At 43.5% G+C, this 16892-nt stretch overlaps 1 protein-coding gene across 1 annotated transcript in view; it reads right to left on the minus strand.

Moving 5' to 3' along the window:
- Nucleotides 1-5575: 5575 nt before the first annotated feature.
- LOC137534787 (zinc finger protein 662-like) overlaps nucleotides 5576-16892 on the minus strand; it is a 33628-nt gene continuing 22311 nt past the window's right edge. The window contains exons 3-8 of the mRNA XM_068256438.1: nucleotides 14445-14564; nucleotides 14230-14364; nucleotides 12026-12104; nucleotides 11807-11904; nucleotides 11400-11694; nucleotides 5576-8660 (exon numbers count right to left, since the gene is read on the minus strand). Of these exons, the coding sequence (XP_068112539.1) occupies nucleotides 8062-8660; nucleotides 11400-11694; nucleotides 11807-11904; nucleotides 12026-12104; nucleotides 14230-14364; nucleotides 14445-14564 (1326 nt within the window). The 3' untranslated portion in view covers nucleotides 5576-8061. The remainder of the gene's footprint in view (nucleotides 8661-11399; nucleotides 11695-11806; nucleotides 11905-12025; nucleotides 12105-14229; nucleotides 14365-14444; nucleotides 14565-16892) is intronic.

A 16892-nucleotide genomic window follows, 5' to 3' on the forward strand; every position in this document is an offset into this window, starting at 1 on the left:
GGTCCTTATCAGTGCATGGCATTGATGTTGATTTGTATGATATGGATAGGACTTGTTGGAATGGGATTACAACAAAGTCCCCATTATCCAGAACTCAGGCATCTAAAAGTCTCAACTAACCCGCATGCCTGAGGGAATAACAGAGGGAGTGGCTGGATAGTGCCCTGGTCAAGGGCACCGCCTTTGACATGGAAGACCAGGGTTCAAATCCTGGTTTATGTCAGCACCTATTCAGTAAGGGGTTCAGTGGCCTCCTGAGTGCGTCCCAGTGGCTGGAGAAAAGTGCTTTATAAATATTCGGATTATTATTATTAGAACTTTGGCAGTTTTCAGGGCAGAAGCAACTTACTGACCCTCTGCAGCTCCCAGCAGCTTTCTGGCATCCGTGCACGGCTCCTGGCGAGTCACCTGACCAGATTGCTGGTAAGGTGACATGCTGGGAATTTTACACAGAGGATGCTGGGCGGTACAGGAAGTGTAGAAGATGGCCGATTCTGCTGCTGCTTGTCTGTAATAATCCAGGACGGGTTGGTGTATTAATAAAAGTCCTCACAGCAAGAACTGCCCCTGAGTCAATCACACAACTTCTAAGCCAACCTCACTATGTTCTTATATGGCCCAGGTAAGCTGATTAGTGGTGAGGAAAATGTGGATACTTTCCAGATTAAAGTTGGAAAGGAACCAGAATATGCTGAGCTGGGAATGGATATCGTCAGCGGAATCATCAAATGTGTCAGTTAATCGATAATCTGATCATGTATCAAACTGTCCGTCACCAGTAGAGTGTAATCATTTTGAGTTTGATTATGCAAATCTTCTAGACAAATTCTCTAGAAAATGGACCAAGTGTGATCAGGTGTATGGTTAACATCCAATAAGCTCCTCCTCAGCAAACCTCTAAGATGGAAAATTTCCTGTCATCTTCCTCCCCTTCCCTCTCCATAGTACAGAACAGGCTGCTCCTAGCCCCCTCCCTTTTCCATAGTACAGAATATGCTGCTCTTCCTTTCCTCCCCTCTCCATAGTATAGAACATGCTGTTCCTCCCCCTCTACTCTTCATTGTACAGAACATGCTGCACCCACCCTTCCTCTCTCCATAGTGCTGTATACACTGCACCTCTGCCTCATTCTCTCTCCATAGTACAGAAAATGCTCCTCCTCCTTCCCTCTCCATAGTACAGAATATGCTGCTGCTCCCTCCTCAGTTACCCATACATCTAAGTTACCCATACATCCAGCAATTTTGGCGGCCGATCAATTGAATCTCATCGGAGAGAGATCTGTTGGCTGGCATAAACAGCAGGACGATTGCAGATCGATTTTAGCACATTGTTACAGGCCTCGGCCTTGTGACACCACTTCACCACCCTCAGCAACTGTTCCCCTAATATTATTCTTACACACACACACACACACACACACACAACACCATCCCCCTGTGCGCCTTGTAGTTATACTGCCACCATCCGCGCTGCTGACATTGTTGTACTTACAGATTTGAATCCCCACGTGGTTGCTGGCATTGTAGCACATGAAGCGCTTATGTGACGTCCTACACGCACCCCATGAGCTATATGCCGGTAATCATGCGGGGCCAGAATGCAGATGTACGGTGGACACAGTGGCGGACACAGACGGCATGACAGGTAAAGTATAATTGCACGGGGGACGTAAAACATTAGGGGGGGGGGGACAGCGGCCGGGGGTTTCTGTTGCATTTGTCATTTACAATTATCGCATGCTGTTACCGTCGTGCACCCGATCGAAAATGTCAGCCCGAGATTTTCCAGCATGTTGATCAATACATGCAACCAATTTTGGGGCAAACCTGGTATTACAGAAGTTGGCGGCTACTGCGCACGTGTGGCCCTGAGCCACACGCACCCTGGTCACGCTCCCGTTACCGGGAGCATTCTGCGCATACAAAGTAGCAAATTACGTGTGCTGCGCATGCGCAGAACGCTCCCGGCAACGAAAGTGCTTGGCTCAGGGCCACACGTGCACAGTAGCCGCCAACTGGTGGCGACAGCCCAGCTTTGTGGGGGTCGCCGCTGCCCGGAGGGCATCAGGAGGATGTTGGGGGCACAGTAGGAGTCCAGTGGGCTGGAAGAAGCCCCAGGTAAGAGAATACGCTACAATATCAATTCAGCCATGGGTAGGAAGGTAGATTAGCACATGCTATAAAATTTGGGCAACAGCCAAACCTGGTAATACAGAAGTAAATACTGTATGGCTGCTCAACATAATCAAACACAGTGGCTGTAACTGTTCACAGCTAATTCATGCCCACATTCCACATGGACTTCATTTACTTCATATGGTCCTCTTCCTCGCAATGACAACAGTGTGATCCCCATTGAAAAGAGTCATTACTTTGTTCAAACAAGAAGCAAGTATTTTTTAGACAATCTTGATATCAATTTTTAATAAAGTAATAGGTCTTTAAGACAAAGAAAACACACCAATAAAAGTATATAAAAAAATGTATATTGCAGGAAGGATTAGAGTCGGTACAAAAATTGACAAAACACAAATGGACAGAATATTGGGGAAATAAAAAAAGAAAACACACAGGGGTCCGTGGCTGGCACATTGAAAAGGTGTCTGAGCCGTGCTGCTGGGATGAGTCAGATCAGCTCAGGAAATAAGGAGTCAGACCTGGAACCCACTGAAATCAGCAAACGCAAAACGCAACCGCTACCATTTTGTCTGAGCGGTTTGCAAGCGGATTCATGCGCGTTTTTGGTCGTGTTTTGCAACATTGTATTTTTTTGCCCAGCGGGTGCGTAGCGTTTTGCGTTTTTAACCTGATTGGTCCTGTGAATTATTTTTCATTTTGTTACAGTGTGCTGAACCGCAAAACGCTAGCAAAACCGCTCAGTTTAGGTTTTGCTGAGCGTTTCCGCTAGCGTTTCAATACTTTACATTGAAGCGCTAACGCTCCCAAAATGCTGCAGGTCCTGCGTTTGCGTTTCTGGGAAACGCAAACGCTCCTGTGGAAGTTGCCCCATCCATTAACATTAGCCCAGTGTTTTGGCAAACTGCTAGCGTATCGCAGTGCTGCCAAAACGCTGCCAAAAGCGCTCCTGTGGGTTCCAGCCCTAAGGCCTTGTTCACACTGCGTTCCGCTCGCGAGTCCTTCCGCGGTGGGCTGTTTTTGAGGCATTTTTCTCTTGCTGGTGGCTTAGCAGGAATTTTACTGACAAATTTAAAAATATCACCTAGGAGAAAACTCAGATAAAAAAGTGAATTGCTTATGGCTCCTGGTTTATTGCAAGCTTCCAAAATGTCATGTTCTTCTTCTTCAGTCCTGATACAGAACTGGAATCTTAGAATTGTACAAAAGTGAATGTAACACACAGATACTTATACAAGATCAGTAGAAAGGCCCATTAAAAAAGGGTGCACTAGGCTTCGGCACGACCTCTCTCTCTCCCCCGCAATGCGCCCATGCCTATGACCTAGGCGCCCCCCCCCCTCCACTGTCTGAAGACCGCCCGCATGCCACGCATGCAAGCCAGGCACAGTGCAAGGACACAAAGACAGACGAGGACGCAGCGACAGGAGCTTTATTATATAGGATTTTGTGGGCTTATCCAGCAATCTGACACCCTGTCTTTTAGTCACATCCTCGAGCATGTGACTAAAAGACGGTGTCAGATTGCTGGATAAGCCCACAAAATCTGAGTGTGTGCCGCCATCACTTGAAAACGCCTTAACCAATTTCAATCAAACTTGGTATACAGATCCCTTACTACCTAGGAAGATACCGTATGTTCTGAGTGGTCTCATATCCCCCTGCACACCTGGGCGGAACCACAAACAGCCAATCAGATTTCAACCATTTGCATCAATGGGAAGATTTAGAAGACGGCCATTCTCACGGTAATAATATGAAAGTTCCCAAACTTAGCACAGCTGGTCACTTGGTGAGCGAGGTTAAGAATTCAGGAAGAGTTGCCGGAGCATAAAACAGCTAATCAAATTCCAGCCATTAATTTTAAATGGGGTCTTAAACGTGGCACAGTTGGTCCACAGGGTGATTGGGATTACTATTCAGGAAAATGGGTGGAGCCTACAACAGTCAATAAAAATTCACCTATTGATTTCCAAGGGGAATATTTAAATTGCGGTCATTCTTACATTGTTAATGGCAGAGTCCTCAAACTTGTTACAGTCAGTCATTGGATGGCTGGAGTTCAAATACTGAAAATAGACAGAGCCACAAACAGCCAATCAAATTTGTTTTGCTCACACTTGGTGTTTGACTGACTGTGTGTTCAAGTTTTGAAAGCTTGCAATAAACCATGTACAGTTAGTCATTAATGGTTTTGCTTGAATCAAGGTTTGTTGTCTGCAAAATAAGGAAGAATCCCAACTTTACTACCCAACAACCATTTCCTTTCAGGACAGAGCCAGGGGACCTGATGGGGGGCAGTCAAACAATAGCTGGAGCTGCCCAAAGCCTCAAACCATGCGGCACTTACAAGGTAAAGCCATTTGTCACCTCAAGCTCTCCAACATTGGACATGAATATCCATTTCCTGGCATGGAAGGTCTCATCTTCATGGGCACTAGAAAGCTTTAAGACATTTTTACAACATGAACTACAAACAGCCAAATCTAAGTGTGCAGCCCAGCCACGCAGAGAAATTAGAGAACTAGGGCTGCAAACCGGAGAACTGAAAGACTGCTTAGATAAAGTGGCAACAGTATTGGAGGGACATGAGGAGGAAAGATAAGAGGACATGAAAACTGAACTGCAGACACACCAGACAGGTAGAACATTTTGAAACCTGGGGAAGATGGAGCAACCTGCATGTCTGTGGATTGCCAGAAGTCATAACAGACTCCAATAATTTCAGCACTATTCCCCACAAGTTTAAAAATGTTATTTAAATTAATAGAAAAAAGTTTGAAACCAAAAAAAGAAAATACACACAAGGCAACCAAACAAACCCCTCCACCAATACAAGATGTTTCTACAGGTAAGATTTTAATAATAATGTAAAAATGTTGTTTTCATTGAATTTACACCCTTGGTCTATGCCAGTGAAACTGACCATGGCTCCAAATATAAAATGGACCCTACCCTTTTACCCATTGGTTGCCCACATGGGACCAGGACTGGCCTCTCCCAAGGATTTCACAGGTGGAATACAGTCTATAGTCCATAGATGCACCTCAATACTATGGCCAACATTCAGTATTCCACCCATATGCTTCAGGGGGTGGGGGCAGCATCCTCTTGAACTGCTAGATATCAGAGAGGTTGTAATAGACTGCGCCTAACTATTTGACCAATCACAACACTTTATGCTGTAGAGGGTGCTGTGACACTCCCCCAACCGTCATAACGGCCGTTTCAGGTCCATAGACACTTTCTCACATGTGGTAAGTAATTTATACAGCATTTTACTCTGGGACAAAAGTGCATCCTATGAATGAGTATGAAAATGTTCTATTTTTCACAATAGTGCTCCTTTAACATGTATCTGTCAGGCTAACCTCTTCTATCCCTGAACCGCTTGCCACATGACTGCAGAACATCAGTAACTGTAACTACCCCCCCCCCCCCCCCATCCCAACATCCAGATTCCACTGCAGGCTCCTACCCCTACAAGGAACTATTGCCATATATGTGAGGTAGTTCTTTCCACCTTCACAAAGATCACAGCGGGGATGAGCCCCATCTATTTGACATGGTTGTGGGCTTTGCAGGACATGTCATAGACCATGTGAATTAATATTGTTGAGGTGGTTGAACCCCCTGCTGTTTGGCTCAGACATTCTGGATATACCAGCTTGTGTGGAAACGGAAGGGGGAGGGGGGTATACTGTTTGTCTTAATTAATAAGAAAGATTTTAAAAAGGTGAAAAAGCTATGACATCACCTGGATAAAGCCAGAGATAACATTAACACTCATTGCCTTAATTTCTAATGTTAAAAATCCCCTCCCTGCATCTGTATTCATTAACTGAATAAGATGATAACATTTAAGAATTGAATAAAATAAAAAATAAAAAAAAATCTGAATAAAAAAGAATAAATATTCAAGTTCTTTCTAGTGCTACAGGGCAACCTAAAATTTACCTGCCAGGTCAGTGTTAGTGAAATCATGTGATTTAGTACCACTGGCAATTTTACATAACAAATCAGGTCCCTCCATTCAAAAACATTTTCCACACTGAAAACATGAATGGTTTCATATCAGTATGAGATTTCCCCCAGGCAGCAAGGTGTGATGACACAGAAAACATTTCCCACACTCAGGACACACTCAGGACACAATTATGTCTCGTCACCTGTGGGGACCTCATTTACCACACTCAGTACACAATTATATCATCACCTGTGGGGACCTCTCATTTCCCACACTCAGGACAATTATGTCTCATCACCTGTGGAGACTACTCAATTCCCACACTCAGGACACAACTATGTCTCGTCACCTATGGAGACCTCTCATTTCTCACACTCAGGACATAATTATGTCTCGTCACCTGTGGAGACCTATCATTTCCCACACTCAGGACACAATTATGTCTCGTCACCTGTGGGGACCTCATTTACCACACTCAGTACACAATTATATCATCACCTGTGGGGACCTCTCATTTCCCACACTCAGGACAATTATGTCTCATCACCTGTGGAGACTACTCAATTCCCACACTCAGGACACAACTATGTCTCGTCACCTATGGAGACCTCTCATTTCTCACACTCAGGACATAATTATGTCTCGTCACCTGTGGAGACCTATCATTTCCCATACTCAGGACACAATTATGTCTCGTCACCTATGGAGACCTCATTTCCCACACTCAGGACATAATTATGTCTCGTCACCTGTGAAGACCTCTTATTTCCCACACTCAGGACACAATTATGTCTCGTCACCTGTGGAGACCTCTCATTTCTCACACTCAGTACACAATTATATCATCACCTGTGGAGACCTCTCATTTCCCACACTCAGGACACAAATGTCTCATAACCTGTGGAGACCTCTCATTTCCCACACTCAGGACACAATTATGTCTCGTCACCTGTGGGTACCTCTTATTTCCCACACTCAGCACACAATTATGTCTCGTCACCTGTGGAGACCTCTCATTTCTCTGTACACTGAATTTCCCACACTCAAAACATTAATGATTTCTCAATGGCAGGGATGGTCGGAAATGCCCATTTCCAATTACGCGAAAATTCAGATATCCGCCGATTTCTGAGGAGTATTTGTAATTTTGTGCATCAGAGAGTGCAAAATAAATTAAAAAGAAAGAAAAATCGGCAAAACAGAAATCAGAAAAACAGTCTTGTGATTGGTCTAAAATAACCACGGTGATCAAATTTTTGCAGAAAATGTCTCATTCTCTGATTGGTCCAATGCTTCCAAGGTCTGTGAATTGGCTAAAACTACCAAATTCAGATTTCTGATCAGAAATGCTGGAAATTTCAATTCTGCTGTATCTGCTGTATCCGAACGAGCATCCCAAATGGTCAGTGAGAGATGCAGATAATTCTGAGTTGATGCAAAATGTATATAGCATTTGATTAATGAAATGCAGCTACTACAGTCCAATAACCACAAATTTTGTATAAATTCAGAATGATTTGTCCCTTACTGACTATCTCTACTCAACAATCCAAAATCTCTCATTGTCAACAAGGTGTAACTTAAAGGGAACCTTAACTGAGAGGGATATGGATGTTTCCTTTTAAACAATACCAGTTGCCTGGCAGTCCTGCTGATCTCTCTGGCTGCAATAGTGGCTGAATCACACATCTGAAACAAGCATGCAGCTAATCCAGTCTGACTACAGTCAGAGCATCTGATCTGCATGCTTGTTCAGGGGCTGTGGCTAAAAGTATTAAAGACACAGGATCAGCAGGAGAGTCAGGCAACTGGTATTATTTTAAAAGGAAAAATTCATATCCCATATCCTTTTAAGTTTAGGTTTCCTTTAAACCTTAAAAATTTCCCAAACCCAGGGCACAAATATAGCTGATAAGAATCATTTTGTATAAAATATTTCCCACTCCCAGAAGAGGATTATGAATTCTCACGCGGGTGAGATTTCTCATGTGCAACAAGCTGTGATTTATGTACAAAACACTTCCCACAATCAGCGCATGAATGTGGCTTATCACCAGTGTGAGATCTCTCATGTGTGACAAGACTCGATTTCCAAACAAAGCATTTCCCACACTCAGAACAAGCAAAAGGCTTCTCGCCAGTGTGAGCTCTCTCATGTCTAACAAGCTGCGATTTATGTACAAAGCATTTCCCACAGTTAAAACAAGAATATGGGCTGTCGCGCGGGTGAGATCTCTCATGTACAGTGAGCTGTGACCTAAGGTAAAAACATTTCCCACACTCAGTGCATGAATATGGCCTCTCTCTTGTGTGCAATCTCTGATGTGCATCAAGATTTGCTTTCCCAATGAAAGATTCCCTACACTCAGTACAAATATAAGACTTTTCACCGGGGTGAAATTGCTGCTGGGGAACTCCATGAGGATAAGGATGGTCGGAGCCTCGAGGAATATTGCTGGTGATGTTTCTTCCTGCAGAATCTTGTGTGACAAGATCTTTCATTTTACATAAAGCTAGATGAATCTCTGAGTGTTTTGAGATGCCAGGACTCTGTGCTGCAAATAGAGAAACATTATTAAAGAATTCTGGAAAGTGTAACAATCAGACTGATATTGAACAACAGAAGGTTGTACTCACATCATATATATGTACAATATATTCATATCTGTACCTCCTGTCCCTCCCTACTGAATCCCATTGTTGGTCACTGCAGATCTATTGGACGGGAAGTCGGGGAGGTGAGGGGGGGGGGGGGGCGGAGTTGGAGGATGTTATCCCTACTCACCACTCCATAGCAAAAGAATGTACCTGTAACTTAGAAAAGCGCCTGTACAGAACTCAGCCCCGGTTGTGTGTTATGGAAAATGAGTCCTAATTCCTATGGGTGTCAGTACTTGACCATCTGTAGGCATCTAAAAGGATACCCAAGGTGACATGTGACATGATGAGATAGACAGGTGTATGTACAGTGCCTAGCACACAAATAACTGGGCTGTGTTCCTTTTTTTTTCTTTCTCTGCCTGAAAGAGTTAAACATCAGGTATGTAAGTGGCAGTTCCTGTCTGGGTCAAGACTGGATCAGACTACAGTGTGACCCTCACTGATAAGAAATTATAACTATAAAACAATTTCCTAACAGAAAATGGCTTCTGAGAAAGGAAAAGAGATAAAAAGGGTAAATAGTTCATAGATTTTAGCTCTGGCATACTTCAATGAATTTGTCATTGAGCAAAAACAATAAACCAGTAAAAACTTAAAAAGTAGATTTATTATAAAATGAAACCGTGGAATATCGTAAAAAGTCATTTTTAGGAAAAGGAGGAAAGATATTATTGTTTATTTCATAAGTTTATTTTCACCTTGGGTGTTCTTTAAGCCACTCCTACTGTGATCAATCCATGTATAGCAATACACAGTGACCATTATCAGCGTATTACAGGCCAGTAACACTCAGGGCCCTTTCACACCGGGGCGGTGCGGTATTTTCGGATACTTTCATATGACCGCGGCACGGCGCGACACAACAGAAGTGACTTTTTGCCGTATCCCGACGCAGGTCCAAAACTATGTTACCGCGCGTCTTCTGCGTCCATCTGCATCGCCCATAAGTCATATTAGTCTATGGCGACGTAGTGATTCTTAAAACATTACCGACGCAACGTTGCGGCGCACATGCTCGGAAGCATATTTTTACAACACTCTTCAGTGCACTTCTGCATACCCTGAAAGCAGGAAGTGACTGCAAGTGCGCGTCACTTCCTGCTTGGCACAATGCCAGATCTGGAATACTGCAAAGTAACGCAGTATTCCCCGAAGGCCTGTTTCTGGTGGTGCGACAGAAGCAACGCACTGCATCGCTGCCGGTTTACAGTGTGAAAACGGCCTTAGTCAGCCCTTACTGTGTCCAATCTGTGTACAGTAATGTGCAGTGACCATTGCCAGCTTATTATAGGCCGGTAATACTATGTCACGTGGCCGGTAATATTAAAGGGGAACTTCAGCCTAAACAAACATACTGTCATTAAGTTACATTAGTTATGTTAATTAGAATAGATAGGTAATATAATTTTTTACCCACCCTGTTTTAAAAGAACAGGCAAATGTTTGTGATTCATGGGGGCTGCCATCTTTGTCATGGGGGCAGCCATCTTTTTGGTTAAAAGGAGGTGACAAGGAGCAGGAGACACAGTTACAACTGTCCTGTGTCCTGATAACCCTTCCCAGCTGCACACGCTAGGCTTCAAATGTCAAATTCAAAATGTAAAAAAAAAAAAAAAAAAAAAAAAAAAAAAAAAAATTGCACCAAAACAGCAGAACGAGAGCAACAACATCAGAAATCCCATCATGCTTTGCACAGCATCAGGGGAAAAAAGCCCGGGCAGTTTTCTTCTGTGCAGCTAAAAATGAGGCTTGGATAAGAGAAACAAAGTTCTGATGCTGTGAAACTGTTAAAGAAACACCAGGCCTTTTCAGTGCTGCTGAGTCGATTTTTAGTCCGGAGGTTCACTTTAAGTCACCTCCGACTATTGTATAACCAATCTGTGTACAGTAATGCAGTGACCATTATCAACTTACTACTGGCTGGTAAGAGTAAAGGTAACCATGCATTACTTGATGTAAGGGAAGATTAACCATGTGATAGATCCCTCTCTGCCCCCCTCCTAAGGACCATGTTGAGTGTTGTATGCTCACCTGCCACTTTCGTGCGACTCCACGCTACCTCCTGTGTTATGTGATAGTCATGGTGATAATTCAAAAAGACACCGGAAACCTAAGGAGCAGCACCGGCGTAATAGGTGAACATGCAACACTCACTAAGGGCCAGGGGACAAACACATACACTTGATGAGCACTTGCAACTGAGATTTATCAGCATGCTCGATTGATCCCTTTACTGACCATGTTGCAGCATCAAAATGGGCACCCCAAGTCACCCTCTGCTGTGACTGATCTGCCTGCATTAACACACGATAATTAGATAGTAAGCCTCTGGCAGGGTCCTCCCTTCTCTAGTGTAGTCAACATGACCTTGTGTTCCTTTCCTATGACAGCCTGTACTTGTTTTACTGGGCCTACCTAACCAGTAGAAAATCACATGATCATTTATCTTGTACTGTCTGCCTTGTATAACTTTGTTCTATGTTGCATAACCTTGTTATGTCTGTCATTCTTGCATCATTGTATATATGTATTGTCCAGCGCTGCGTAATATGTTGGCGCTTTATAAATACAATAAATAATAATAATAATAATCATCACCTATGACATTTGAATGTCTGCAATGTATCACTCACCAGTGCTGATCTCTGTAAAAATGTGTTCACCCTTGGCTGCACTCATCATGTCACCCTCCATTGTAGACTGCTGACCACTCATCACATATGTCTCTTCTTCCTCTTTACTTGTTCTCATCATTTTACCCTCATCCATAGTCTGCTGATCACCAGTCACATATGTCTCTTCTTCTTCCTTTTTACTTGTCCTCATCATCTCACCCTCCATTGTAGACTGCTGATTACCTGTAACATACCTCTCTTCTTCTTCTTCTTCCTTTTTAACCACGACTTTTACATCTATCATCTCTTCAACCTAAATTCACAAATTGAGACCAAATGTAAAATGTGATCACTGATAATATTATACACATAATACAAAAGTGTCACACAGTCTGGAGTCTCTAAAGACCTTCCATCTCACCTACCTGATCATGGTGGGGGATCGTGGGACCTTCCCATGAATAACCCTGGGAATAAAATGAACCTGCAGATCCCTCTAGTGGGTTTAGGTTACTGGATCCATCTGTAAGAAACACACACACTGACTGAATAAATTGCCTCTATGTGTTTATCTGATGATGGGGGATCTAGGTGGACTCTCTGTACTGCTCTCTCCTTTACAGGAAATGAAAGTCTCCTCTTACCCGATGATGCGAGGGGTGGCTGATTCTCCATCATGGAATCCTTGTAGAGATCCTTGTGTCCTTCTAAATATTGCCACTCCTGCATGGTGAGATACAGATGGTGACAATGTCATAGTAGTCTAAACATATAGAGCCTGGTAATCTTTTGGCCTTGACATTATTAGACAGCATAAGTAGCCCTGCTGACCTGATGAAAAAGGTATAAATTCGTTTTACTGCAGGGGAATACATTTTTATTACTGATATCTTACTAATGTTTGAATACTATCCTAGGCAAGGGTTTAAAAACTCTCTCTCCAATGGCTGGTAGAATTCAGTGTGGCTGGATAGTGTACTGGTTAATGTCTCTGCCTCAGACACGGGAGATCAGGGTTCAAACTCTCTCTCCAACGGCTGGTAGAATTCAATGTGGCTGGATAGTGTACTGGTTAATGTCTCTGCCTCAGACAAGGGAGATCAGGGTTCAAATCTTGGCTCTTCCTGTTCAGTAAGTCAGCACCAATTTCGTACGCAGTCCTTAGGCAAGACTCCCTAACACTGCTACTGCCTACTGAGCATGTCCTAGTGGCTGCAGCTCTGGCGCTTGGAGTCCACCATGAGAAAAGCACATAATAAATGTTCTTTGTCTTGTCCTAAAGCAACAAGGCCAGGTCTGTAATGTAATTTACAGTTAGGTCCAGAAATATTTGGACAGAGACAATTTTTGGTAAATTTTGTTTCTGTGCATTACCTCAATTAATTTTAAATGAAACAACTCAGGTGCAGTTGAAGTGAAGTCTTTCAGTTTTCATTCAGTGGGGTGATTGCATGAAAATGTGAGGCAACTAAAGCATTTTTAACACAATCCCTTCATTCCAGGGGCTCAAAAGTAACTGGACATATTAAATAACTGGAAATAAAATGTTCATTTCTAATACTTGTTTGAAAACCCTTTGCTGGCAGTGACTCTCTGCCAGATTTCCTCCTTTTTAATGCTCTGCCAGGCCTGCAGCAGCATTCAGTTCTTGCATGTGTGTGGGCCTTCCTGTCGAAAGTTTAGTCCTCAACAAGTGATATGCATGCTCAATTGGGGTAAAATCAGGTGACTGACTTGATATTCAAGAACTTTCCACTTCCCTCCTGGGCTGCTTTGGCTGTATGATTTGGGTCATTGGGCTTGATTCATCAATGTATTTTGTGCTGTTCAGCACAAGATACATTGATGAGCGCAAGGTAAAAGTAACCCCGCACGCTACACGCACTGGTGGCAGCACAGCGTGTGCTTTTCTGATGTCCTTGTGCTCCTTGCAAAGTATGCGTGTTAGTGCAAGGCAGCGACCGTGATACTTGACTATGGCGTCACTACATCAATTAACATAGCAGCGGCCGCAATAGTCAAGTATCGGAGTTGCTGCCCTGCACTAGCGAGTGTACTCTGCAAGAGCATGCGGACATCAAACAGTGCCAGCACACATAGGGGTTGATTCACTCAACCGTGATATGACAAATATCATACCTTATCAAAGATATCACACCTTATCAAAGTTAACATGCCTTATCAGAGTAGCATAGCGAGTGCTATGTTACTTTTACCACGCGCTCATTAATGTATCTCGCGCTAACCACATTGAAGAATCAAGCCCATTGGTCATCTGTATCATGAAACGCTACCCAATTCATTTGACTGCATTTAGCTGGATTGTAGCAGACAGTATGGGCCTGATTCACAAAGAGGTGATAACCCAGTTATCACGCCTAAAAGACTTTAGGCGTGATAACTTTTGCACCGCTGAGTTAGCACCGCTTTGTGCTGGTGATCGCGCGCAATTGCGCAATTCTGCGCACAGCGCCCATACGGTTTAATGGGCGCATCGCGCACAAAACTTTGCGTGCAGGAATTTCGCACAAGTTTCTTCTTATCAAGCCTAAACTGAGTTTAGGCGTGATAAAGTGCTTTTCACTGGCGTGCAAACAGTTTGCACCGCTTTGTGAATCAGGCCCTATGTCTCTGAACACCTCAGAATTAATTTAGCTGCTTCTGTCCTGTGTCACATTATCAATAAACATTGATTTCAATATGTATCAATATTTATGGACCTAACTGTATGTTTTGCAAAAATATCTAGCCCAGAAAAAACCTTGAATAAGTCTCATGATAGAGTCACCACCCAGACACATCTTTTGTTGTTACTGGATAATGTCCCAGAATTCCCAGCACTGCTCACCTCTCCCATCATCAGCTCCATCATCTTCCTGGTGACTTCCAGAATCTTTTGCTTGTTCTGTCTCTCAGATATCAGGGAGTGTGGTGGGGGCACCGTGATGGTCACATGATCACCAGACTTCACCGGAGGAAATCTCTATGGAAAGATCAATAATAATGTGACATGACTCTCCCAGTGATGAGTGATGTCATATGACCTCTGAGAATCCTCCTCACCTCCCCAGTCAGCAGGTAGATGATCTCCAGAGTGAGGTTGAATATCTTTTCAGTCATGTGACTCTGATCCTTGTCCATCCTCAGGGATGCGGTCATATGATCCGTACAAGGAGCTCCTGTCTGTAGAGTGATAACAAAGGGAGCATTATCTGGGTTGTACATGCATGAGTGGCTTAATTACCTGAAAACTCTCCAAATTCCAAAACTCCCTTCTTCTCCTGGCACTGCTACACCATTAGCCTCAGTTGGGGACAGCAAGGTCATGCAGACATGCAGAGTTGGTTTGTAGCTAACGGTGTATTACAGTATAATCTCTCTATACCAAACTCTGATATAAAGGAAAACAAGAGTTTGCTTTCTTAAAACAGAACGAATTTTCGATAATTCAGGTTGGAAAGAGCTTGAGATGTCTCCCAGTGCATCACTGCTGAATATGTGCAAGTTAACCATTGGTGCCCTTAGAAGCTAAACACACCGCTGGAATGCAATAATGTGTCAGCTTGTTAATTTGTACAGAGCCATAATAATCCAACATGCATACAGATATAGTAAACATTTGGGTATAGTATACTAAATGTGCAGGTCCCAGCCAAGCACCATTATAAGTGTATGGGAGTAACGCCTGGTATAGTAAACCCAGATATAATAAAACATCTGTTATATTAAACCTGTTTTTTGGTCCCTGTGGTATTCTGTATCCGGCTATAGTGGAAAGGGCACATGCTTCAACACATCAGTCAAGGACCCATGAGCGGTGGTCGTTGGGCAGCTGGCAGCAAATTGTAGTCTGCTCGCTATCTGCACACTACTCTGGGCCTGCGTGGATTACATCAAAAGAACCAGCTGTGAGACCTGAGCTTCCTGTGTAAGCTGCTACCTGATTACTGAGGGAATTGCCTGACGTTTGTGAGTTGCTTGTGCATGGCTGCAACACTACAGTATCATCCTAGCTGAACAGAAATATGGACAGAAGAGCACACTATCAGTACTGTACCTGCATTAACTGGTCAGATCTATGCTTCCTGTGCAAGCTGTTGTGTTATTATTACATGCAAATGACTGAATATTAGGCACTGTGCATTTTGATATAGCTTAAACATTGTCTGTGGTCGCTTGCTGAATCATTGAAAAGAAAAAATGACTCCAAATGATTTAATGAATTAAGATCCAGTACTATGGTGTAGTTGGTGTGCTTTAGTAAACTTCTGATATAGTAAACTACTTTTTCTAGTCCCTTGGTGTTTACTATAGAGGGATTATATACTCAGAGTATTGCAGTCCTCTCCTCAAATCTGCTTCACTTTCCAGCTCTCTTCTCATCCACTTACTACTGTTGGCGTCCCTGTGAGGATACAGCAATGCTAGTACTGGTAGTGGATGAAGATCTGAGGCGAGCAGAGCCAGTGATTGGGGCAGATTGGAGCAGGGAATGCAACGCAATGTAACAGGTAGCTATAAATCAACTTTATGTGTTCCCCTGAGCAACTCTGCATAGGCTTGAAAGGAGGCAGTGATACTAGGGGGTGGGCATGGCTATACTGAACTGGATAGAAAAAAACTATTGAACTGTTGGAGCTTTGTATGCTTGTGAATAATGGCAATGCTGAGGGGACAGAGGGAGCACATGGTTAAAGGGAACCTAAAGGATATGGATTTTTCTTTTTAAAATAATCCCAGTTGCCTGACTCCCCTGCTGATCCTGTGTCTCTAATACTTTTAGCCACAGCCCCTCAACAAGCCTGCAGATCAGGTGCTCTGACTGGATTAGCTGCATGCTTGCTTCAGGTGTGTGATTCAGCCACTACTGCAGCCAGAGAGATCAGCAGGACTGACAAGCAACTGGTATTGTTTAAAAGGAAACATCCATATCCCTCTCAGTTAAGGTTCCCTTTAAAGGGAAGCTGAAGGGAAGGTATATGGAGGCTGCCATATTTATTTCCTTTTGGACAATACAAATTGACTGGCTATCCTGCTGATCCTCTGACTCTAATATTTTCAGCCATAGACCCTGAACAAGCATGCAGCAGATCAGGTGTTTCTGACAATATTGTCAGATCTGATTAGATTAGCTGCATGCTTCTGGTGTGATTCAGACACTACTGCAGCCAAGTAGATCAGCAGGACAGCCGAGCAATGTGTATTGTTTGAAAGTAAATAAACATGTCAGCCTCCATATACTTTTCACTTCATGCTCCCTTTAAATATTAACATTTGTACATAGCTTTTCTCCTGCCAGTCACTCCTCCCCTCTTGGACTACTGTGGTACCTGGTACAGTCTCACTCGCAGACGTTCCAGAAACTTCCACACCATGGTTGTCCGGGTGGTGCATCTGTGCTCTGATCCAGAATTGACAAACTATATCAAGGATTGAAGAGGTTGGAAGATCGGCACCGGATGCAGCTGGCAGCCTAGGCAGGGTTGTGTGGTACACTTACTGTGCCTCCAG

This window comes from Hyperolius riggenbachi, chromosome 10 (assembly GCF_040937935.1).
Source record: "Hyperolius riggenbachi isolate aHypRig1 chromosome 10, aHypRig1.pri, whole genome shotgun sequence".
NCBI classification, from domain to species: Eukaryota; Metazoa; Chordata; class Amphibia; order Anura; family Hyperoliidae; genus Hyperolius; species Hyperolius riggenbachi.